Here is a 25947-nt window from a genome sequence, read left to right as displayed (position 1 = left end):
CTCTACACCATGGAAAACATGATAATACATTGTAACCATTTTCAGATAACCTTTATCCTTCTTCTTCCTCATTACAATCTTATCCATCTAAGGCTCTTTACATAAGATTCTTACATTACATTAGATTCTGTAATATAATTAACATTTTCAAACTTAAACAAACAACTATTAGGAGTGAAAAAACGTATTATATTTCTGTCAAGTCAAGAAAAAGTCCAATTCTAACAAGTTTTAAGTTCAACTCTTTGAAGACTTACATGCTCATTGTATAATAGCAATGTTCATCACTTTTTCACGGGAAAAGACGAATCAAGATGATGAGAATAAACACCTCAAAGCAATCAGAGAAGACAAAAAATAAGAATGATTCAAGGTTGATGAAAAAAGATCTGAGCTTACATATATTTCGCCTCATAACTACGAATAGGTTATTATACAATTGGACTAAACAAGTGGTTAAAGTAATTGCTTTGTCTGGTTCACATTTAGCCTTTTGTGGTCCAACACTAGACTTTAGTATAAAATGAAAATGATCCCAGACCTCGAACTCTCTCTCGACTTAATTGACCGTTTCAACAAATGATAAATTAAACTGTGTGACTCTTGCACAGTTTTATTTATCGATATCACTATTGAGTTGGACTCTGATTTACTCGAGTTACTCTTTGTGATCAACTGATAACCATTTTTCAAAAAGGCAATCAATCATTTCCACTTTTTGCCAATTTATTACTTCGCTTTATAACAATCAATCATCAAGTCTACTCACTTTGATGCAAACAATATTTAAGATGATTAAATTTTGTCAATAAACAGTGTTATCTGAACGTTTCACACCGAAACTAAATGATACTCAAACTGACTTGTCTCAAGTTTTTCACTTGATACCAGTTGAATCATTCATCAGATTCATTCCTATCCGTCATGTTATCCAATCAGTTAGCAAATCAATTTAAAGTAATGGAAAAATTAATTATTCACTAAACTCAATCTTTTAGTAAAGTTAAACAATAAGACAATCAGGAAAATCAATTTTCACATTTTCTCATTCAACAGCTTTTCCAACAAATCGTCTTACAATTGCTATTTAAATTGGACAATAACAAACAATTGCGAATCAATTGTTACTGTCAATGATTAATCGATTAACCAACAATATAAACATTTAATCTCAATTGAACTCGACCTTTTCAATCGACAATCAAAGGAACATTGAATGATAATTAATCATTTTCATTGGAAACAGAAACATCAACAAAAGAATTATCAAATTGAATAATTTTTGCCTCTTTAATTGTTTAACTCAAGATTGTACATAAAATGACTTTGGTCAGTTGAATCGTGAAATGGCTTTTCATAGAAAGGTTAAAATGACCAATTTATCATCACTAAGAGATGAAGTTAAGAGAGTAAAAATTATCAAAACTAAACTTTTTCGCTTAGCTGAACTTTTTCCAAATTCATCATCGCATTCCACCAAATTACTTTGAAAATGAAGAGAAGAAGAGGAAAAAAATGAATCGAAACATTTGAAGTTTTTTAAACATAAGTTGATTTTCATGATAGTAAAGATGAGAATCCATCATGATTTTGGTATCCATTTGGGTAATAAAAAAAAGAAGAAGCAGCGTGAAGACAAGAATGTTGAACCAATGAATATAGCTTGAGTGATGGCAAAGTTGAAGCCAATATTGACCAGAATGGAACAAGAAGAATCGAAGAAAAAAAAATTCTCTCTTTACAACATTTCAATTTCAACAGTTTTCTGGCTGGTTTTCATTGATTTATCCTTGTCAAAGGCTCGTTTACCAAGTTTACAGGGAATCATTTTGAGAAAATAAGTTCGATATCTGGGAGTGAAGAAGCAAAATGTAAATAAGAAATCTTTTTTAATAATGTTAGATAAAAGAAAAAGATAAATGATTTATTCAAATGTGAGATTCAATTGTGGGCAGAAAAGGCGAAACACTGGCAAAGAGAAGAAGAAGAAACAGAGAAATGCAAATGATAACATTATTCACTGGGAGTGATTATTATCATAATCTTTTCAAATGTTTTACTCGGTGTTCCATCAACACACAAAACTGAGCAATCAAGTTGCTCCTTAGTAACTTGATTGGCTTGAAATGTTTCCAAAAATATTTAATTCCGTTAATAAGGTTGAATAAGTGATTACAATTTCCTGTTTCTTGTTGTATAAATTATCTGTCAATTGCATAGCATTGATAATTGATGATGTAATCGAGTTAATTTTTTAAACGTTTAAAGCTTTTTGTTTTGATGAATCTTTTTCATGGTAATTTGATTCTTAACTTGACTTAACTTTTACTATTTGTGGTGGAATCTTGTTCAATGTTAAACAGGCAATAATGGCAAGCTGATGAAGGCTCGAGCTTTTTTGATGACAATCAAATAATATTAGCTTGGCACTGGGAGGGAAATGTTATTACTTGAGGGGAAGTTGAACCCAAAAAAGCATCTGAAAGTTATCTTTTTTCACTCAACTCCTTGCAACTATAATTATTGCATTTTATTATCAAGACATTATCGTTATTATTTTAAGGTTGACAGAGTTGACAGTTAACAATGACATCCAACAATCAAAGTTATCCTTATGTGTTCCTTAGCTCTTGCCGGGTCTCGTACTTAAAACATTATTATTGTTTCCCTTATTGTTAGCATTTCTTAACAATATTAATATCATTATTAAGCTAATAATATAGTTGAGGTGATGTGAGGCAATGAGTTAGTCTTGATATTTATAGTGCTTGAATAACCCAAAATTAATATGTTTCAAGTTTCTCTATTGGTTGCTCAATAATGGATACAAATGTAAAGTTAAGGAAAATATCTTTTGTTTTTGTCAGGAAACTTTGATTTGTATTTCAATTTCAGTCAGAGTGACATTTCAATTGAGTTATTTTGTCCTTTTCACAAAATAAATGTAAAATGTTACTTTAGATTGAATTTTCAAATTGCTTTAGTCATTTCAATCACTTTTTTGTTCAATTTGTAGTCGAAAGTTTGTTAACTTTTTTTTTAAAATCCTGATTAAAACGATTTAACTATTGATGAGCACTTCAAGTTAGCAAAAACTATTCATTTTGTTTAACAAGGGAACCGCGCCAATCATACCTGAGGGATTTTGATGTGTGATAGCGCAATCGATAGGGCTAACCTTCCATATAAACAGGCCAATGGCTTTTGTCTGTAAATTGGGGCAATTTTTATGAAAATTTTTTCAATATTTTTTTTTGATTGATTTTGATTTTTAATTGTTTTAACTGATTCCAGGGACAATCCTAAATCAAAATCAATCAAAAAAAAATATTGAAAAAATTTTCATAAAAATTGCCCCAAACGTGATTCGAACCAAGAGAACCATAAACCTTTGCAAGTGCCTTAACCCTTGCGCCACCGCAACTACTTAAAATTACATAATTTTAATTTTGATTAAAACAAAAATGGCTCAACTTTAAACCCAAAAATCTAAGGAACCACCCAATTTACAGACAAAAGCCATTGGCCTGTTTATATGGAAGGTTAGCCCTATCGATTGCGCTATCACACATCAAAATCCCTCAGGTATGATTGGCGCGGTTCCCTTGTAAGTAGTTTGCACATGAATTATTAATATAACCTGTTGGAGTAAATTATTGTAGACAAAGACAGTTGATGATTTAATTGCTTTATCATAATCAAATTATCCCCTTTTTAAATTGATTAGTTAGTGAAGAATTGTTAAACTTCTAATGAGGTTAATTGCTTTTTGCGAATCGTTTAGTGGTTGTTTTAAGGTTATTAGCTTTTTACTTTGTATTGTCTTTGCTTTCGCAATTTGTCTGGATTTTCAATCAAGATGATTGTGAGAAATGATCATTTCACATTTCGTTTTCACTCGTTTTAGCTCATGGGGTACTTAATGATCTCCTTTGCTTTCAAGTAACTTGTTATTATGTAACTTTTGTAGATTGAACGCTAATCAGAACTTTAGTCCATCAATATTGCAATATACTTTTTTTGCAGAAACATTTATCGATTTACCGATATTATCGCTTATGCTTGAATAAAGTAATGATGAAAGTAGTTGAGGTTTTTACATAACTCAATAAACTAAATTGAATGACTTTATTGCATTGGAACCAGTTCCAAGTAACATCTTTAATTTTCTTGCTAAAGGGTTCAGTCTAACTTCAGTCCATTACATTTTCATCACTCGCTCCTTATGCATGAATGTCTTTCATGCTTTCATCATTTATCTTTATCTTCGTCGATAATATCAAAAGTCAGTACAAAGTATCATTCCAGAAGCAAATATCGAGAAACAATATTCTAGCAAAATGTGGACACTGCTTGGTCTTTTTGATCAGAGTTAATCTCCAATTATTGAACACAATTGTTCAAAACTTTTTGAAAGCAACATTCAATTTTCCTTCAACTAATGCTTCGCTACTGCGTTCTCACCGTATCTGAAGTCATAATCCAGAATCTGTTAAACTTCTGTTGAAGCACATTAACTATTTAATCATGATAAAGTAATTCAATTTCATCTAATAACTAATTTAAATTAAAAGGTTATCTTTAAAAGGAATTAAAAGGATCTCTTAATATTGATTATTTTAAATGGTTTTATAAATCGAAGTTATTTGTAAAAAGCATTAAAGCTCATTGCATTCAACAATTTATGAATCAAATTTTTCCATCAATTTTCAATTCGCTCTTGAATTCAATGATTAATATTAATATCGTTACATGGAAAAAATGATGAAAAGCTTTTTTCAATATAATATTTACCAGAGTGTTGATGGAACCAAACATTGAACAAAACTCAACATGATTGTATTATTAATAGTTGTAATGATAACAAATGATCAAGGTTTATACCTTGAAGGCTTTGTTTGGACACAATAGACTCGGAAAGGAAAATGAAAATATTAATAAAAGAAGAGGAGAGAAAAAAAGTCGCGAAAAGAGTACAATAAAAATGGTAATAATAAAATAAATTGATTGTTAAAATGGGTCACTATCAATAAGATGATAGGATAACAGGGAAAAAGTGCATAAAGATGCAAAAAAACAAGTTACAAGTTGAATGAAAAAAACATTACAACGAATAACAAAATGATCCATTTTTACCCAAATCCTTAGAAACTTGCATTATTTTGTTTTTTGAGGTTAAGTTTATCAAAAGGATCAAGCTTTCCTTTGATGTGATCAAAAGATGAGCAAATACGAAGCGTTTCAAGTTAAATAAAAGTTGTTCATTCAGACGATTCCATCAAATTGTTGTTAACTTGATCATGTAAAGTTGCCAGAAATGCTATAAATGCAATATCTCTCACTTTCATCTTTTTTTCAAACCAAATCTAAATATTTTTTCCTTTTCCCAAACATTGAGTTACGAGTTTACTGAACAATGTTTGAACAACGAATAACTTGAAGTGAATAATGGTGAAAATGTTTTGTCACTAATTACAAGTGATGAATTAAGAGGTGAAAAAGTGTTTCAAATAATTACTATTAAATAGATTAAGTTTGTCAACATTAATCTAGTGTTAATTGCAAGGTAAACAGAGTTGGAAAAGAGCTAATGAGCTGTGATATTCGGCAATTTGTTTGGAAAAAAGTGTTTCGATGGGAAAAGTGTGAAACAAATAAAGGGTTGAGGTTAAAGTTTAGTCTTGAAATGAATCCATTGATTTTTAGATCAATTACGAGAGGAAAAGTTGAACGTAAAAAAAGATTAAAAATAGACTAATCAAGCCAACGAAACGAGAAACAATAATGATGATGATAGGAAATGATATATATTTTTACGTTTCTCCATCAACTATCTTGCGATCACTAGAGATATAAAATGTCAGGCTGTTGTTATCATTGCAACAACTGGGAGTGAAAATGTAATAATGATAACGATGAGGAAAGTGAATAGCCCATAAGAGAGTTGAATGTTTTTTTTATATTGAAACTTGGAGGAGAAAAAAAAAGAAAGAGATATCAGAAGGAATGTAATTGAGAAAGAAATGATGATAATGGGGAAGAGAGGATTCAAAGGGAATGAAGGGAATGAAAAGGCAACAATAAAAGTCCTGTTAGTGACATCATTTTTTTCATCTCTGATTTAATTGTCGTGTTATAATCTCAATAATTTGCCATGTAACTCAGTTCAGTGTTTAATAATGCTTCTCTTGGCAAACAATTTTTTCCTGAAAAAAACAGATAAACGATTTACTGTATACCAGCATCATGTTAATCATTATTTATAGTCGAGATTGAAAATGGAAATGAGCGAAAAGGCCAACGAAATGAGAAAATTGATTTTTTCTCACTTTTTATGCTCAGAAGTTTTGTGAATAATGGCATCATTTTGTTTGGATAAATTTTGCCAGTGTTGCCCAAAAGGTTCATTTTGGTTTGAGAGGGCCAACGAATGGTCAACTTACCTTTTGCTTAAGATGGCGTAAATCACAGGGTTAATGGCTGAGTTTGACATGGCTAACCAGTAGATTGTTAGGTAAATGTTGGAAATGTATTTGTGTGTAATAATGTTTGGATCGTATTTTATGTAAATAAAATAAATGTGATATGGAAGCCAGCAAATGGCAAACAGAACAGTCACTGTTATCAACATTGTTACGACTCGCTGTCGACCACGAATCGCTTCACGTTGACCCTCAGTTAATTCACCAATTGCCTGGCTTCCCCAAAAGACTCGACCGATACGGTAATATGTGACTGACATTAGAACCATTGGAATCGCATAGTCAACAGCAAATATTACTAAATTAAAACTGTAAATGAAAGAAGAAAATGTTTTTATACTTTGACTTGTTTGACTTGTAATGACACAATACTCACTAAAAGTCGGCTTCGGATCGGCCAGGAAGCCCATCAGGCCATTGAAGGAGACATATTTTTCGTGTATAGTTTCCATTCATATCATAAGTTATGTACGTAGCATAGACAATGGTCGGCAATGATAGTAAAAATGAAAAGAGCCAAATCAGTATTAGGCACGCAACACATGTAGTCTTGGTAATCCTGGGTTTCATTGGATTGATGACAATTCGATATCTGATTGAAGAATGAGAAAATCAAATTAGAAATGAACTTCAAAATAATATTGAACATTGAACAAGATTCGATTTGCACAGTCATGTAGGAATACATTTTCAACATTTTATTACAATGGCTACTCAAGTTATTGGTCAAGTGTTGAATCATTTAAAGTAAATTATCATTTCAACTAGAATATAAAGCATTTATGAAGAAGACCAATTTGTTGAGAGTTAATCCATTTATCCTTTGGACAGTAAAAGGAAACGAATATATTAATATTAATAGAAGAATTCTGTTTTCTGTTGAGAATCGAGAATATCAATTATCTATGGATTTACAATCCATCTATTAAGGAATACATTACAACAAGAATTGCGAACAAAATCACAGGCTAAACCTTTCCAAAGCTCATCTCTTGTTAAAGACTTTAACTTTTCCGGTCACCATTGAGCTGATTGATAAAGTGTTCAATTTGGATTGGAAATAAACAGATAATCTCTTCAACCGAAAATATATTTTGATTGGTTCTTGTTAGATAGAAATGAATATCATTTCAATGGAAATTCAAATTGTTTTCTCTTCTATTGCAAAGCTAATTTGATGCAGACGGTTTGACTCGATTAGATGAAAGAAAAGTCTTTTAATTTTCGATTTTGAATGTTGTTTTCACACTTCATTTGTCTTGTTCTTTTGCTTCGAAAGTTTGCTTAAAAGGATTGTTTATTCGTTTCACGTAATTTCAATTGCAATGAAATTCTGCACAAGTTTAAACTATTGAGATTAATAGTCACTTCGTAAAGTCTAACCAACACTTAATGTGTTAAAAAGTAATAATTCAATTTTCAATAAAAACCTTTGAAAGATTAAATTGGCACCAATCTTTTTATTGGAAAAGGAACCAACATTTGAACAAATTTTCTTGCGAAAAGAGCAAAATTCAATAAAAAACTGACCAAATTGCGTATCATTAACGAGCAATGTGTACAATACAAACTGACCATTATAGCAATGGAAAAGATTAATGGCTGCCAATTCGTATTGTATGCAATAATCAATCGGTTAGCATTAAATCAAGTTGAATGTTGGCCAGAAAATAGTGAAACTAAATCGAAAGTGGTTTAATCAATTGTTTGAATTTACAGCATTCTGGTCAATATTTGCAATGAATTTACATTTTCAGGAGTTTTTAAAGGGAAAAGTTATTTTTGCATTTCAATTTCAACAGTTTTCTTGGCCATTCCTTATTCCTTCATAACATTCATCAAACTTTTTCCGTCTATTTATAGATTGAAGCCCATGATTCCTGGAAACAATATCAAGCTGTTCTAACCTGCCATTTCTTGTTCCTTTCATCAACTTTTCCTTCTGACCAACTCTAATGATAATCCAATTTTAATGGTCAAGTGTTGTGACCAGTTTGACAAAGCAGATTTAAATATAAAAATAAGTTGTAATCTTTTATTAAATCAGCCTTATTTTCAGTTGAATAAATAATCAGTCAAGAGTAAACTTGCAGGTAAAACAGAATGTCATCATTAAGGCAATATTGGTAGAGATGAATCTTGGAATGGTCTAGAACGCACTTTAGAAACTTTGCAAAAATTGGGAATTTTGCTTGAACAATTTTCCAAAGATTCTCTACATTTTCAGGTTAGTTTGGAGGTTATTTGCCCTGATCAATATCAATCGATTAACCTCGTTGTTTTTTATTTTCATTTGTTGAATTTAGCTTCAAGTCATGATACTTGTTGATATCGAAACAAAATCTATCAAAGAATCTTGAATTTGCAAAAGGAAAACATTTCATTCATGTTTTCATGTTTTCCAATAAGCGATATTGTTCCCACGAATGTAAACAAATTTACTCAAATTTAATGGGAAATAACATGAAGTTACAAGAGCCACTTTTTACTCCTTTGCCAATGTCGTACACTTTGTTATCTTATGTATCTCATTAGGTGAACATTTATCATAATATTGTACTTTACTTTAGGCAATGTCGATATTGGATTCTCGGATTTTTGCCCTACTTTAGTTTTTACCTTTTCTCATTCAAGTTTCATTTCCTCACTTGTAGCATCTTGTTCAACTTGAGCCTTGAAATGATGAGAGGAATGTTGTTGAAAATTGTACCAAGAGCAAACATAATTGAAATATTAGGTAGTTCAGTTAAGTGCGAATCAAATGTACTTCCATAGGTTTCCGCTAGGGGGCGATATCGAAAATCGAATTTTCGAACTTTTTTACTCCAGATACTCGATCACAACTATTAGTAAGCTTTTCCTAAAATTTCTAATTCTCGTTCAAACAAAATGTCAACTATTGAATTTCGAGGTGTGATAAGAAAATTATATTTGGACGGACTGTCAATTCGAGAAATCGAGGCCGATCTGAATAGGACCTATGGTGATCGAGCCCCTAACATTTCGTTCATCCGTCGATGGTATCATAATGCTAAATGTGGACGCGAAGATCTAGAAGATAGGACACCAACGGGAGCTGCCCTTCAAATCGATTATTCCTCTTTGGTGCCAAAAGTGCAAGCGGCCTTAGCAGGTGACCCGAAATTGACCATACGGGAATTATCGACAATGTTCAAGGTATCAATCGGCACCATGCAAGATATCGTCTCTAACCAAATTGGTCTGAGAAAACTGGCCCCAACAAAAGTTCCACACCTTTTAAATGATGCTCAGAAAGCACAAAGAGTAGACTTGTGTGAACGCGCTTTATCTGCCTACAATAAAGAAACGGAACAATTTCAGAAAGCCCTGTTCACCATGGATGAAACATGGATTCCCCTTTATGACCCTGAAACTACTCCGGAGTCGAAAATGTGGGTTAAGAATCCTTCAGAGCTTCCCAAAAGAGTCAGGTCCGAAATAAGGGAAAGAAAGGTTCTCGCCTGCGTTTATTGGGACTGTAGAGGAATCATAAAGATTTTTTGGATCAAACCTGGAGAAACAGTTAATGGAGATGTTTATCGTCAACAATTGAGGGAAGTGGCGCCATTGGTGCGTGAAAGAAGGCCAGCCAATGCTAGGAGAAATCCTCTATTCTTGCAGGATAACGCTAGGCCCCATAAAGCCAAGGAAACCATGGAGCTTTTAAAGGAATTGCGATGGAATGTCCTTCCCCACCCACCCTATTCCCCTGACCTAGCCCCCTCGGACTATTTTCTGTTTTCACATTTGAAAAGATTCACCAGGGGAAAAAGATATGACTCAATAGAGTCACTCAAGACCGCTGTCGAGGACTTTTTCAATGATAAGCCCCCAGCTTGGTTTGCAGAGGGATTTGCCCAATTACCAACTCGTTGGCAAAAGTGTATAGCTGCTTCAGGCGATTACTTTCAATAAAATTTTTCTAACTTGAAATTTTCTTAGTTTGATTCGCGCTTAACTGAACTACCTAATACTAATAACTATACATTAATAATGCTCTCATGTCTTCAACTGAACTCTCAACAAATACTGAGTCTCTTGTCTTTTATGTTCAAAAAAAGAAGAAGAAATTTTGATAATTTCCACTTTGAACTCCATCATGGCTCAGTGATGACAACCAGTCTGTTTACACAAGAATGATTCATTAGTGATTAACTGATTTTCCTCTTGATGAATGCGAAACTTACACAATCTTTACCTTCGTTTAATCAAAACTAAACATTTTCAAATTAATATAAACCTTTTTAGCCAAACATTTATCTTTCGTCTGAAGCTAGGTCAACCATGAATAGACTGAACAAGGTTTCATGTAAGATTCAGATTAGAATAGGTAAAGAGAAAAAGATCATTTTATCTGATTCCATGACAAAAGCAAGTTGAAAAGGCATCAAAACTAAACATTAATCAATTTAGTCGTTAGTCTTTTCATAAAAGCTAATTTGTTTGCCAATAAAGGCCAACTTAAACTAATGAGAATCTTTTTCAACTTTAATTGTGCAAAATTTTGAATAATTAAGGTTAATTGGTGACTTAATTAGATGATTTATTGATCAATTAAAAGTGACAATTTTCCAATGCTTGTAATACAAAAAGTTTGAACTAAAAACGAAGTCGAAAAATCGAAAGGAAAATGTTTCAATGAAAGATTTATAGCAACTTTAACCAACATTAACATTCATTTTATACACTTGATCAAGTAAAGTAAAAATAAAGTTTTAGTTTTTTACATTTTAAAGTCGCGTTGAACTCGAATTTCGAAAAACCTTTTCTTGATTACATTAGCAAATTGACGGGCAAATTGTTTTCAGATATTTGAGATTATTTTTCACATCAATCATGAACTTGATCAGATAATGAGTTATAATTTAAAGCAATTACTTTAGTTTGATATTTTAATGAACCATTTTGATGGAAAGGAAAAAGTTTAAAAATTAAAAGCTTTCCTTTCATTTATTTTCATAAATTTTGACTCTTAATGATATTAGACTTGAGTCAGTCTCATGAAGTATTTTAAAAGGTTGATATAATTTACATGTTTCAATGTAAAGTTCAAATGGTATTAATGAAGAGCATTTTGTTTTTTCTCTCTTTTCTCGCCTTTTCTTTCTCATGTATCTAGATTTTATCAACTAAATTGAATGTCAATTGTAAGACTTAATGTTGAACTTGAACAGATTTATCATCGTCAGGGAATTATTTTCATCATCAATAACAAAGGAGTGAGGGAAACATCAGTTGAATGCTGTCAAATGTAACGGATTAAATGAGATAAAATTTGAAAAATATTATCACAAGTTAACCAATTTAATAAAGGATAATTGAATTTACCATGAAATGAAATCTCTTTTTGCCAATGAAATGTGAAAAGATTTTGGTTAAAATAGTGCAAAAAACAGAGACAAGTGTTAAACTGTTGGGTCAACATTGTAACACAATAAAACAGTTTTAAGTGAAAATGTTTCATTTTCAGTTGATGTGTTAAAGCGAAAATCTCAAAATTTTTCCAACTTGTAAGTCAATAACCTAGACTAATAACTTTGCTCATGATTCCGGCCATTCAATGATAAAGACCATTTCATGTTGCATCAAGTTGCCTTTTCTGAAACGTCTGTATCAAAGTCGAAGACATTTTGTTCAGTTTCCAGACACAACATTTGCACCTTTTTCCAGTCGAGTTGAACTTGTGAACAGACGAGAAAAGGTTAAAAGGTGAAAGGAATCATATTTTATTAACAAGTGAAACTGATTAAACAAGATTGAGTAAAGAAATGGATTTAAAATAATCACTCAAAGTCTTTCTCATCCTTGGTTAACTAGCGATTCCCTGTCTTGCATCTCAGAGGATTGAGCCTCTGAACTGGCATTTTGTGCATAAAAAACTTGTCTAACATTAACCAGTGATTTGCAATGTAAAGTTGCTTTAAATGGTACGATTACCTAATTCACCAATCAAACACCAAAAGAAAAATGTTTTTTTTCTCTTGGCATTAAATTCACTCCGAGTAATCTTGTTATCCAATAATTAAATTTAATTTTCACATTAATATTGAAGTTGGGAAATTTGTTAATCGCTTTTACTCCCTTCTCTTGTAATTAACGTTAATTATCAGATAAATGCTTATTACTGGGAGTGAAAAGAGATTTTTTACTATTTTTGTCTTTACACGAAAGGCAGGGCATTATTGATATAATTGGGTAAATGTTGGTGAAAAGATCAGATTAACTGGAAATCTTCATTATAACAGTTTCATTGTAATCATCTTTTCCTCTGTTTGTCTTTCTGAAAAAAAGCTTCAAGATGAAACTTTCCTTCTGGCATTTTGGTTACGTTTTGACAAGAGGAATGACAACAATGGCATAATTACATGTATTGTGAAACTGAATTTCAATTTCAACCATTTACATTACATTGAATAACTAATGATTCTTGAATACTGTTCATGTTCATCATGTGTAACATGAGAAGAGAAACGATGAAATGGTTATGAATGGAAATGAGAAGGAAAAGTGTTTTTTCTTGTTGCTGCAATAATTGAATGATTAAATGTTAAGCATTTTTCATCTCAAATTCAAGTGTTGATGAAATTTTTCCACTGATGAATTGAGTTAAATTGAATCAATTTGCTAATTAATACGATAAAAAAAATAATCAATTCATCACTTGGTTATATGAACTGTTCCAAACCTTATTTTCCTCGTTGAAATCTCAAATGCAGTAGTTCAAGCTAAATCTCAGCCCGAGGGCTCATTATGAGCGCTCAATCTGAAACCTTATTTTTTAATAAGTAAAGCATATCACAATAAATTAAATTTTTACTATTACGTTTATTGAGAACGAAATCCATGTTTGAAATATTTGAAACTAAACATCAAACTAAGCAAACCTAACTACTCTGACTTTAACCTGAGAATCGGTTAAACTTCTTAAAATCATTGAATGAATTTTCCCCTCAAGCCCTGTATTTGAACGTTGAGGATTAAAGGATTGGTCGAGCAGGAATAGACCATAGGAATAACACTTGACGCTCCACAACGAGGACTCAAAGGTCTTTGAAAAGGAACTTTTGTTTTACTTTAAGCCAGTTGGCAATCCTTCTATTGTAGAAACAAGTTTTTTCTTATTCTTTCATTTCAAATAAAATTTACTTTGCAAACGAAGTCTACATTAGAGTTGAATGAATCAATTTCATCATTGAACATGGAAAACGAAAGTTCTCAAAAAATTTTTCGACTTGTTATTTATTCAATTCAACTGTCAATAACGATCTTATCGACTTGATGAATGTAAAGTTAAAGTCATTTGCTTTTGTCCATCAAAGGCAATGTATAAAATGAACATTAGTCTTGATCGTAATGATAACAATTTGCAACCTTTTACCCTGAATTACCATGCAATTGCTTAGACAACGGGACAATCTGAAAAGTGTAATTTTAAACATGAATTGCAATAAAAAAAGATGAAGTGACTTTTTGTAAATCACTTGGATGAATGGTGAGTTGCCAAGGAAAGTGCAAAAAGAAGGAAAAGAATTGCTTTGAAATGTTATTGTAAAGAGAAATTCATTCGAATATTTTTTTATTTTGTTGAGTTTCGTTTTCGACTGATGAAAAAAATGAACAATTTTTCCACTTTTATCCTCTCTTAATGTTTCCTCCATTCAAAGGCAAACCTTATCTTGCAAGCCTATTCTCATCAAATAGAGATTCATCAGAATGCACTTGAACAAGGTTTGGACAAAATTTTCTGTTCATTCATAGTTCCACTTGCACAAATTCAATCAAGATCAGTCAACTGAACTTTTCTCTCTTTTTCATTGGACAACTGTTCCATTTACTTGACACCAAAAGAAGCGCTTGTAACTGTTGAAAAGACTCTGAAATAGAGTTCCAAACTTCATTGAAAGTATTGATGTTGTAAAAGTTTTAAACTAATTGCAATAAACAGCTTTTAAATCAAACAAGATTACAGTTTATTGCAATAAGAAAAGCTTGCCAGCTCTTGTCTTCATGAAGAAACTGCTTATTCCGGACCTGTTGAAACTGATAGTTTGTTTCAGTTTTTAAAGTCATTTGAAATTTATTAGAGTTGCACAATAAATTATTGTGCACTGAACTTGGGCCATGAATTTATCAAGAATCCATTTTGTGTCTAATTGCATAAAGATTTCGAAGGAGAGCGAAGTAATCAAAAGATGAAATTGATCTGAACATTAATGTTTTTGACATGGAGAAACAAAAAGGTGAAATTGATATGCAGCTAAGGGTCAACAAGATGGACCATAGGGATGAAAAAGCAAAGACAAAGTCAGTCTTTATAACATTTGATCCTTGAAATGTGTATTGCTATTTAAAATTACAATTTTTCTTCGATAAACTTGAGAAGTAATTGAGACAAAGTTATGGGTCTTTTGAGTGCTCCTTCGAGGTTTCAAGCAAACAAGACTTAATCAAACTAAAAGCAGAAGATTATCAAAATTTGGGAAAATTTTGCATTTAAGGCCGGATTGAAGGAAACAGTGAAGGGTAAGAAGTGTTAGACTTAGGTGGCGATTATGATATGCAATGAGTGGGATTCAAATAAAGAGATATTCTCTCATTTTATTGATTGACTTGTGAATTATCACTGCAGACGATTTTATTTTGCGTGGGCCGTGAACTGATGTTTTTATGGGAATTCTGTGGAAACCGTCATTTGAGCAAAAAAGGATCAGTTTGAAATGGAAATATAATAATAAAAAAATCTTTTATTTTCCATCTTTGCTGTTTTTTGCTGTAATTTGATCATGAATAAAGGAAGCTTCTGAAATACTGTCGAACAGAACTTTTCCTTGTTTACCAGCTCAAAGTTGAATTTACCGTTACTGATTAATCTGAGCACCAATAGAGAGATAGCCTTTCACTGGGATTTCCAGTTTATATGCTATCAATGTAAGGGATCTGTTTACTCATCTGTAGACATGTCTCTTCACGTACACTTTGTAATTAACAGTAAACCCTTTATGTTCCTTTTATTTTCCCTCGAATTTTCCGCTTTTCTTTTTCCTTTTTCTGAATAGTATTTAAAGCCAATATAAGTATGCTTTTGTTCATCTGCTTATTTCTTTGTCTTCAACAATTAGTTAATTGTTCAAACTTTAATGAAGAGCTCTACTCGCATCTCTATTGTGTCAATTGTGTAAGATTGAAGTTAAGTAAAAGTTCCTCAAATTCTGAATAGTTATTTGTTCGAAGATCTATCGCATCACTTTCTGTCACATACCTTAGGGCACTCATGATAAATCATGATATGATGATGAAATTTGTGTAATCAGACTGAATGAGTCTTCAGACTTTATCGTCTAGTCGAAGATCCATCATATGCAAAGTTCTGAGATAATGTCGAAAGATTAATTAACTAGTCAAAAAGCAAAATAGAGTCAAATTTCTTGGACATAAAATAGAAATTTGTAACATTTTTATCTGAAAATTCACTCACTCAAAAACATGTTGCATCAATGTCATGTTGCAACTCTATTAACGGTGAAGAAATGCACCTTATTTTTAATATTAATATTACAAAATCAAGATTCTCCATTCAAGCCTGAATCCTGAACTTTTCTGAATCCATGGAAAAAGGGAAAATAACATAAAAGACTTTGTCTCAAGAGATTCATATTTCATACTTTAAATAATAACTAATTTAAAATCACAGAGCAGATTGACAGGATTAGAGTATGAATGATTTTCTTATGCAATAGATTTTAATTTTTCAAATTCATAAATCTCTATATTTAGTTTGTGCATCTGGTGAAAGATCATAAATTGAACAAAACATTAGAGCATTGATCAAAATAATTGAATGAGGTGTGGATGTTACAGCAAATGTGCCATAGATAAGTTCATTGAACATGATAAACTGAAACTTTAAGAAAGATTTACTGTTTGAATTTAGGTTCTGAACATATATGCTTGAACTCTTTCAATATTATCACAAGAGACTCCAGTGAATATGAATGATTGTAATTTGAAATTCAAATTTGAATTATCAAAAATTTGATAGAACTAATTGATTGTTTTTCCTCACACACACAAGGAATTACATCAGAAAGTAAACTGCAGCGACCGGCCATTAGAGGAATAGAAAAGTTTATAAGTTAGGATCAATAATTGAAGGTTTTATTAATAACTCCTACAGATGAGAAAGATCGCATCAAAGGCTATCATAGAGTAAGTATAAAGAGTCTGGACAAAATAATGCCACCTCCTTTACAACTCCCAATATCATCAATGGGTATCTTCAGACAGATTGACATTGAGCTTATCAACGATCAAGGTGCCTGACAATAGCAGGTTAGAGTGCCAATCAATTGGTCTGGACCTTGAGAGAAACAAACATCAAACAAACATCAGAACGCAATCGTGATGAAGCTTGTAACAACATTCGGACTGGGTATCTAATAGAATTCGGAATATTCGGATTGCATGAAAAAAGCATTACTGAAATTATGTGTCAGAGTAAATCATGATGTGAGATTTGATGAAAAGGAAAGGATATTTATGGTTAGATGTTAGCTGTTCAGTTTAAATCATTTTGAGATGTTGATCAAGAATAGAGCAAAAATGAATGGAAGAAGAGTTCGGTCGTTAATGTTGCTCATTGGACGTAAAAAGAGTTAAATAATGAGCATAAATCCGTTGCTCTGTCATACTGTCAAGTCTTGAAATACTTTCTGAGAAATGGCCTTTGCTCTTGTCAACAAAATATATTATCGCTTTTTTTACCTCAAAAACAGTTATAGTTATAAATCACCTAGAATAGAGTTCCATCTAACGTGAAATCAATATTTTCTCGAGTCGTTTTCCATCAGAAATAGTTGTAATAATTGGCCCAGTCATTCGAACGTTGAAACTGCCGAGATTCATCCAGTGATTCAAAAATCATAAAACCCCAATTTTCACCATGAAAGTGAATCTCATCACTTCAAACATCAATTGTTCATCATCTCTTCTTTGATCCAATCTTTTAATCATCAGAAAGTTTACAAAGGAAAATTCCACACTTTTCATTTCTTCGATTTCTAAGAGTCAAGAAACGAGTTTTTCCCTGAACCCAGATTCATTGACAATCAGTGAAAAGATCAGATGGATTGACATCAATTGTCAAAAGGATCAATCTTCAAGTTTTTTTCTCTTCAACTTTTGTTCGATTAAATGATTTATGATTAAACATCAACTGAAGGAAAAAGTCAATAAACCATTTTTCTCTCTATTTTGACAATTTTTCATTCTCATGTTGTTCACATTCAACAATGAAAATTGTTGATTTCCAATGAATTAGTTTCAAGTGACGAATCCTCAACAAATTGAATCACCTTTATCCATTGATAAAGTGTTAATAAAGTCACTTAATCAGTGAAGCATTTCTTATCTCACAAATTGGACCCATAAACGAGGAGAGAAAAAGAAGTCGCCGAATTTTCAACATTATCTTTTTTCAAAGGACTTTCCAGTAATGATGATTTTCGAAGCAAAACTGATACTAAAAGGAGCAAAATGAGAGGGGAAAAAAGTGTTTTTCATGGATGATAAAGTTACATGGAAAGAGCAAGAAAAGTTGATGTTTTTTTTTCTGGGCACATTTAATCAATCATAAACGATGACAATGATTAGTTGATAAAATTGAATGACTTGACCTGCAATTATTGATCATTGAAAGATGAATGGTGAAAGCAACCCTTGATTGACATTAATTTATGAAATTTGACAAATTGCGACCGGTCAAGAGTCAACCTCAAATCCCTCGATTCAATTGATTTCAATTTTAATGGACAATTCATTGACACGAGACTCAATAAGGTCAACATTATTAGCAGCATTTAATAAAGATTGATCAACATTACGGAAAAGTCAAATTGATGATGAAATTTTAATAAACTTAACCTTTGGAGTTTTGCAAGAATAAACAAAAAGAAAACCAATTTGAATGAAAAGTTTTGTTCAACTTTAACTAGCTCAGAAAAGCTATTCACATTGAAATTTTTACATTTCATCGAATAGAGTTTCAACTGCATAGATTAGGAAAATAATCTTGGAATAGAAACAAAAAGAAGACAAAATGATACATTTTTGTTTCATATAAGAAAAGCTGAAGCATTCATTTCCATTAATGGACGAATACTTTTTTCCCCTGAAAATCGAGGCATTTCTTGCTTCATTATAATCTAGACTCAACAAGTTTTCAATTCATTGCCATTAGATATCATTTTCATAGTGAATTTCATTCCAATGGTAATGAAAAAGAAAAGTAAATACAAGATTTAAAACTTTTTCTTGTTCATTTACAGTTTCATTTCATGTTGAGCTTGGCAAAATATTTCTCATTCAACATTAAAAGGTAAAAAATGTTTGACATTTTTTTTTTCTAAGTCGACTAAACATGAGAAAATCATTTCAAATCCAAAGCAATTTAATGGGAAAAGAAAATGATTATTTTCTGTAAAATTATTCCGAATGATATTCATTGCTGATAAATTATACTCGAATTATATTAATACTTGCCATTTCTCTTTTCATTTTCTCCTTCTCCTTATTGCAATATTTTACTTTTCACTTTTTGTTCCATTTATTTTTCAGATAATCATGATAATGGAAGAAAATTGCAACTTCAGGGAATGAATTAGGAAAAGGCAGCAAAAATGAGTTTAGAAAATTTTTCCAACTCAAACTTGTTTGATCTTTCAACTTGAAGTTGCCATGAAAATGACTGATTGAATGGAAACAGAAAAGTCTAATTTGATAGAACAAGTAAAATTGTTTTTCTCTCTTCAGGATGTAATCATTATTTTTATACAATTTCACTCCCTGTTTACAAACACACTGAATCGATAAACAACTGGACTTAACATTCAATTTTATCTGTTCATGCAATTCGACGATGAAAATCGGGCAATCATTGGAGTTCATCTTTTGTTGAAAAGATTTAAAAATAGTTGCAAAGGTTGAACTCGAATGCTCAAAATCACCATTTTAAGGTTGCTTTTTATCATGTCATTATAATGATGTTGTATAAGCGACCTTTTGATTCAATGAAACATGATTTGCGGACGAAATTGTAAACCAATTTTGTGTTTTGTTTCATCAAGTCAAGAATATATTTAGTTGAGAAAAGAAGAAAAAGATTGGATAATTTTGATAATGTATGATTAGTTTAATTGTGGCTTCATTTCTAAATGATACTCAATCTCTTTTCATGTTGACATTTGATTTACAAGTCATTAAATTGTAATGATGTTTTGTATTAACAAGAAAAAAGAGCTTTTTCTTTTACTTCTCTAGTTTATTAACTTGGACATGAAGAGTAATGAATGAATGAAAATGTGAATTATTTCAATGATAAAACTGCTCTTGATGTGTATATCATGGTTCATAGATGACATGAGAAGGCAGTTAATTATTAGTTATCAATCCTTTCATTTCTTTTCCTTATAATTGAGATAAATTGTTTACCATTGAAATGAATTAACTTTTAACCATTTAAAAAAATTAACTTTTCATTTTTTAGTTTTGCATTTTTATTATGAAATTTGTTTTGACTGGAAATTTGCTCAACCAATTTATTGTAATCTTGTGTTAAGAGTTATTGTTTGGTTGAACATTTCAACTGAAAATTGATTGTAAAGGAAACTTTTGAAATCAATTTTCTTGTTTTCCTTCTAATTGTTCAAGTTTTAGCCTACAGATTAAATCAAATTATAACAGTTAATCAATCATGAATAATGAAGAAATCAGTAGAAGCAAATATCGCCAAAAGCAGTTGATAACTATCAGTTTATTTAGATAATTGCGCATTGATAAAATTAGGTGCGTCTTTTAATCGATTTGGTGTTCGCGATTTCCATCCAATGTGTTGTTTGTAGTCATAACTCACTAGCTTATGTAATTTGGTGAAGCTTAATTTCTTGCAATTCTTTCCAATTAATTCACCCTCAAATGGAGAATACTATCAACATTAATTCAAATTGTGAACAAAATGATCAATAAGTAATTGAATATTTAAGCACAAAACACATAAAATACGACAAAATGAAATAAGCTTAAATGATTTAAACACTAATCACAACTTACCCTTGAACGTTTTATCTCTTGCATCGCTACAAGAGAAAGCGCTTTTTAACATGAGTTTTATTAAATTGCAAAGACTTGCAATAGTTTGCATAATTTATTTTTATCATAATTTTTCATCTGAACGGAAAGCCTTCAATTAGAAAGAGAATGAATCCTAACTTGGACTTTGCCATCATAATGAAAACATTTAACTCTTTTAATCTTTTGTCACTTCACCTTATACTCAGTTGTATATCTTGGAATAGATTTTTGACTGTGAAATTGATTTAAAAAATTATTTGTCAGATGTTTGTATCAACTGAAAGTTGAACTAAAAGTCAAAACTAGAAAAGATGAAATTCAATGAAGCTTATTGAACAAACTTCTCAAACATATCGAAAAGATTGTGTAAACTTGGCTTGAGAACAGAATAGGTTAGACATGAAAATGGCATGAAACTTGAATTTTTGGAATGAATGTGAATGTTATTGTGAAGTTATTTTGTTGTGACAGAACTCGATATTGTTTTTGTTGCATCTGAACTTTTAATTTATTTTCCTGCTGATAGAAACTTTAACCTTATCGCGGTTCGAATCAAATGAGAAGCAAAATGAGTTGTTGGTAATAACAATGAAAACTTAATGAGCATCATGTTACACTTGATGAAGAAATAAATTTATAGATAGATTATTCCAATTACACAGAGAAAAAGCAAGTTTAATGAATTCATGTTTGTTTCTTGGTATTGGTAACAATTGAATAACAGATTGTCAAAGTATTCAGAGAAGCATCGAAAAAAAGAAACTACGAAATCGATGTTCATTTTCACATTTCAATCCTATAACATTTACCATCCAATAAAAAGCCATTGATTAATGATGAACAGCAAAAACAATCGAAAGAAAAATAGTTGCTCACAGATTAGAACAGATTAAGAGAGTAAAAAAGATCATTTCAAGCGTAAATTTCACTTTTTTTCATCATCATCAGATCATTCATCTCATTTATTAATTCATTAAAATTCCTGGAATTCAGATTATAACATGTAACGCAAATGTTTTGTCATTTTGTTGGAGCAAAAAAGTCGAGATAAATGATAAAGGTTAAATGAAAATGTAAAAAAGGCTCAACATGAACAAGAAACGTTTTCATTTACTCTTTGCCTCCACACTTAGGACAAAAATATTGATGAAAACAGGTTATTAATGATACAAAACTATTCAACAATTGAAAGTTGAAAGCAAAGTCTCGATGATTTGGATTACAGTTTAAATGAAATTAAAAAACTCGAAAGTTTAAAAATCTCTGAATGCCTCGAGTTGAGGATAAAGTGTTGAATGTATAATTAGCCAATTATGCTCATTATTGCCTGAATTGTGGTTATGCAAGCAAACCTTGGATTTTCAATGTTTCGTACGAACAAGGTTTTCGGTGAAATTTGTGAACATGATTGAACATTGCGATGTTTCAATTGTCGACTAATTAAAGTTAATGTTATCCAATTGTAATTCAATTTAGTTTTCAGACGAAAATCTCTTTTAATGAAGATAATTATTGTAGTTTTGTCAAGTGTAATAACGAGAAAAAAAGAGAAAAAGTTTCAAATGAAAAAGAAAATTATTAATTATCCAAAGCGAAGAAAACGGGAAAAGTGTTTCAAGTCATAATGTTCAATGACACAAAGAGTTACTTTTTCTGGTTCCTAATGTTGTTTAAACCTTTTGAATGTCAATTGATTATTGAGGTTTCAATATGTAAATGTTAATGAAAAGAAGAGGAAAAATGATCATTATTCAGCTCATGGAAATTAGTTGACTTGGAAAAAAAGGAATTTACAGATTTCCATTTTTTTCATCTTCATTTGTTCAGCTTAACGTTTCTCTACTTTACTGTGTATTTTGGGTCAACATAATCTTAACCATTAATAATCTTTATGAATCTTTAGACTCTGTTCATCTCGTGAGATTAATAAACTTTATTGACTCGAAAAATGGAAACAACTAAATTAAAGGAAACAATTAAGAAGTTGCCTTAAATGGTCCAACTGTAAATGAAGATTCTCGGTGAAAATTAAAGGTTGATTAACTTGGATAATGAGAGCTTTCAGGTTCACCAGTGGATACTCAAAGGTATCATTAACTGCATGAGAAGGTAAAACAAAAGAGAAAAGATAATTGTATAAACCTTTTTTTTTGCCTTCAATGTCAATTGTTATTGTGTGTAAAATGGTTAAACAATATTGAATGTTTCATATCAAAGCTGCTTCAAACTGACCATTCAAAGGCAATTCAATTATTTAATGGTTAAACCTTTTCTTTTTACTTTTTTCCTTCTATTGTGCATAATCAACATAGACAAATGAAAATTTCATGGGAATCAAACAGTTAGTGAATTAGTGTGCAAACTTAATTCCTGCGTCAATTTAGATTAGTCGACCAATGATGAGAAAATGGTTTCTTTTGTTTGATCAAAATTCCAACTCATTTGTCTCAACTGTGATCGATCAACGAAAACAGAAAAAATGATCAATGAAAAGTTCATCGCTCATTATGATTGGAAATTTTGATTTTAAAGTTTGAAAAATGTCCATTGGCTGGACAAGAGGTTCGATTTATTGCAAAATTATTGCATTTATTGATAAAAGTGCAATAAAATTGTCCATCAAGAGTTGAAATTGAACCAGTTTCTGATGGATAAGTTCAGTAGAAATGACTTTTTTTCTGATTTAAAAAAAGATTAAAATGGTAAAGTTGAAAGTCGAATTTGATTCGATTCCTTTTGATATTAACTTGGACACTTTGATTGAACTTGGTTCCATGAGATTAATGTTCATTTTTTCAGGTGAAAAGCTATTTATTGAAGCTTAACTAACGAGTTTCATCTTTACGTAATTTTGCCAGTTAATTATTTTTGTCTTTAACGTGACAAGGTTCCTTCATTACAATTGATTTGTTATAAGGTTAAAGTGTTAACTAGTTTTCATCAGAATTTCATTCAGAAAAGTAATTTCATCAATTCAATTGGTTGAGATCTTAATGAAGGGTTAAGTTGCAATAGATGGATGAACATATTTTGTGTGAATCTGCGTTTAAATGAAATAACTTTGGACAAGAAACAAGTTCAAAGAAGTGTAAATAAGTGGGAAAAGATTGATTCTCATTCTTGATCAATAAACATTTTTGGCCAATTTTTCTGTGCAAAATTGTTTGTTTTCTTCTTGTTCATGGAAAAAGTGGCCAATACAATATTTGCTCATTTGAACATGATGGCTAATGAAAAGAATTAGAAATTTTTTACTTTACCTTTCAAGACTTAGAGCCATTATGGTGAACACGGAAGCAGAAAGGGTTACATAGGCAATGAAAGTGTTAATTTTACAGAAAAAGTAGCCAAAGTACCATTGGCCCGAAAGCATAAAGATGAAGTTGAAAGTTATGTTAAGCATTGATGTAATTAAATCAGCAATGGACAAGTTGAGGATGAAAATGTTTGTCACTGTTCTCATCTTTCGATGTCCAGTTATAATCCAAATGATGCCCAGGTTGCCTAGGAGAGCCATCATTATCATAATCACGTAAACTACAATCCAAAGGAGTTTAACATTGAAAGAGATGAAGTAGGCTTTTGAGTTGTCATCTGGGCTGGTTGATGTGGTTGCTGGTTGAGCAGCGGTTGCCACTGCAGCTGAAACCACGGAAGAAGGTGAAGAGGGTAGAGAGGAGGAAAAGGACGACAGAGATGAGGGTATCGACGAGTATGCCTCTTGATGAATTAAAGCGGCAAGTGAAAGGTTGAAAACACTGGACATGTTTAGACACAATGGTGATGCACAGTCAGTGCAAGGCGATGATGAGTTGAGTAAACTTGGGCTACAACGTTGATAGGTTAGGTTAACTTCTGGTTGTTGTAGAGCCATTATTTACACGGTCAATTATGGGAATTATTAGTATCGAAGAATCAGTTTCAGAATGATATTTGATATGAAGATAATGATGATGATGATGTAGAGGTGAAGTGAAAAACGAAATGATATTTTCCTTATGATGCTAATCAAAAGAAGAAGAAGAACAAAAAAACAAGAAAACAAAGATGATTGTTAGATGATTAGAAAGGAAATAATGGTTTTCAAAGAGATTCACAGAGATAAACAATTGGAACATTGAACAGTGATGAGCTGATGATGAAAATAATGAACATGATGATCAGAATGATTGGCCATTGGATGTGAAAGGAAGAAGGTAGAGAGAAAAGAGAAAAGTTGATTGGAAATTTGCAGAACGAAAAAAAGGGGAAAAATATGTTCAGCGAAAGAAATGGTGAGAAAAATATTGTTCACAAAGAAAGTTGTTCGGTTTCAAGTTTGTCGTACTTTCTTCATGTCAAGTTTTCAACTGTTTGGTATCTTGAACAGAATAAAAGTTCTAGTTGTGTTTCATTCAATTCAGGATTGAGCCTGATTTTGCGCACTTTTCAACTAATAAATATCATCAATTTTGTTGCACAAGTGAAGAAGAAAACTTTTCTGTGAAAAAAAAAGATATAATGAGACATGAAGTGAGAGGAAAAAAAGGTGAGAAGGAAAACAAAATGATTATTAAGAGTGAGAATTCAGTGATTTTGATGAATTATCAAAGGATAAAGAATGGTTAAACTCGACAAAATGAAGAGTGATGAACGCATAAACAGAGTTTAATCCAAATTTAAGCCATTGATTACAACCTTTTTGGTAGCTTTTTTAGTTCTCTAACCGATGCTTTTATTCCCTAGGCTTACATTGGGAAATTTCATGTACTTTTGAGGTTCTATCATATGAGACGATTCCACAGATTGGAATCGCGAACTTTTACTCATGCAAAATTGCAGAAGTGACAAATTAATTTTCACCATTCAATATCACTTAAACCTTTATTTCATTTTGAGAACGATTTTTAAAAAATGGAAGAATTACGAGTTCTGACCTCATTTTTTGGATCTTAGGTTCGAAGTTTTCTGTAAGGTTTTGAATCTTTCATTGTCCTTTTGTTAATTATAAACATTTTGTTCCAATTGCTTTTCTTTTATTCCATGCATTTTAAAACTCTGCCTTTTATCCTTATTTTTTGTCCTTTATTACTTTTGTTATTCACTTTGCATAAAGATTTTAGATGATAAATCCGTCGTTATAATTGGTTCATCAAGTTGAGCATTTGGTTTTGCTTTTCTGGTAAAAAAAAGAACCAAAAATTGCACTTTTTTTCTTTATTCACCAGATAAAAATAGAAGTAATTCTGCATTTATTTTCTTTCATTTGAATGTTCACAATGAAACCCATTATCGTTGAATCAAAAACAATAAGCTGTTGCCTTAACTATTGTCTGATTTT

At 31.2% G+C, this 25947-nt stretch overlaps 1 protein-coding gene across 1 annotated transcript; it reads right to left on the bottom strand.

The window, feature by feature from the left end:
- Positions 1-1263: 1263 nt before the first annotated feature.
- Positions 1264-25003, bottom strand: LOC107369694 (tachykinin-like peptides receptor 86C). Its single transcript, XM_015937668.3, has 4 exons — positions 23888-25003; positions 6859-7074; positions 6444-6791; positions 1264-1850 (listed from the first exon to the last, which is right to left on the bottom strand). The coding sequence occupies exons 1-4, from the start codon at positions 24499-24501 to the stop codon at positions 1739-1741; spliced, it is 1290 nt and encodes a 429-aa protein (XP_015793154.1). The 5' UTR covers positions 24502-25003; the 3' UTR covers positions 1264-1738.
- Between the last annotated feature and the right edge of the window lie 944 nt (positions 25004-25947).

The sequence above is a fragment of the Tetranychus urticae genome, chromosome 3 (genome assembly GCF_039701765.1).
Source record: "Tetranychus urticae isolate SD_2017Ah chromosome 3, NJAU_TeUrti_SD_1.0, whole genome shotgun sequence".
Classification (NCBI taxonomy): domain Eukaryota; kingdom Metazoa; phylum Arthropoda; class Arachnida; order Trombidiformes; family Tetranychidae; genus Tetranychus; species Tetranychus urticae.
The sequence above is the reverse complement of the archived record's forward strand: the minus strand, read 5'-3'. Positions and strand labels throughout refer to the sequence as shown.

Excerpts from the sequence above, each read along its gene's own strand:
- LOC107369694 (XM_015937668.3), bottom strand. The coding sequence starts at position 24,501 with ATGGCTCTACAACAACCAGAAGTTAACCTAACCTATCAACGTTGTAGC. Across the intron at positions 6,792-6,858 it reads CGATCCGAAGCCGACTTTTA|TTTTAATTTAGTAATATTTG; the intron begins GTGAGTATTGTG and ends TTTCATTTACAG. Across the intron at positions 1,851-6,443 it reads TACGCCATCTTAAGCAAAAG|ATATCGAACTTATTTTCTCA; the intron begins GTAAGTTGACCA and ends CTTCACTCCCAG.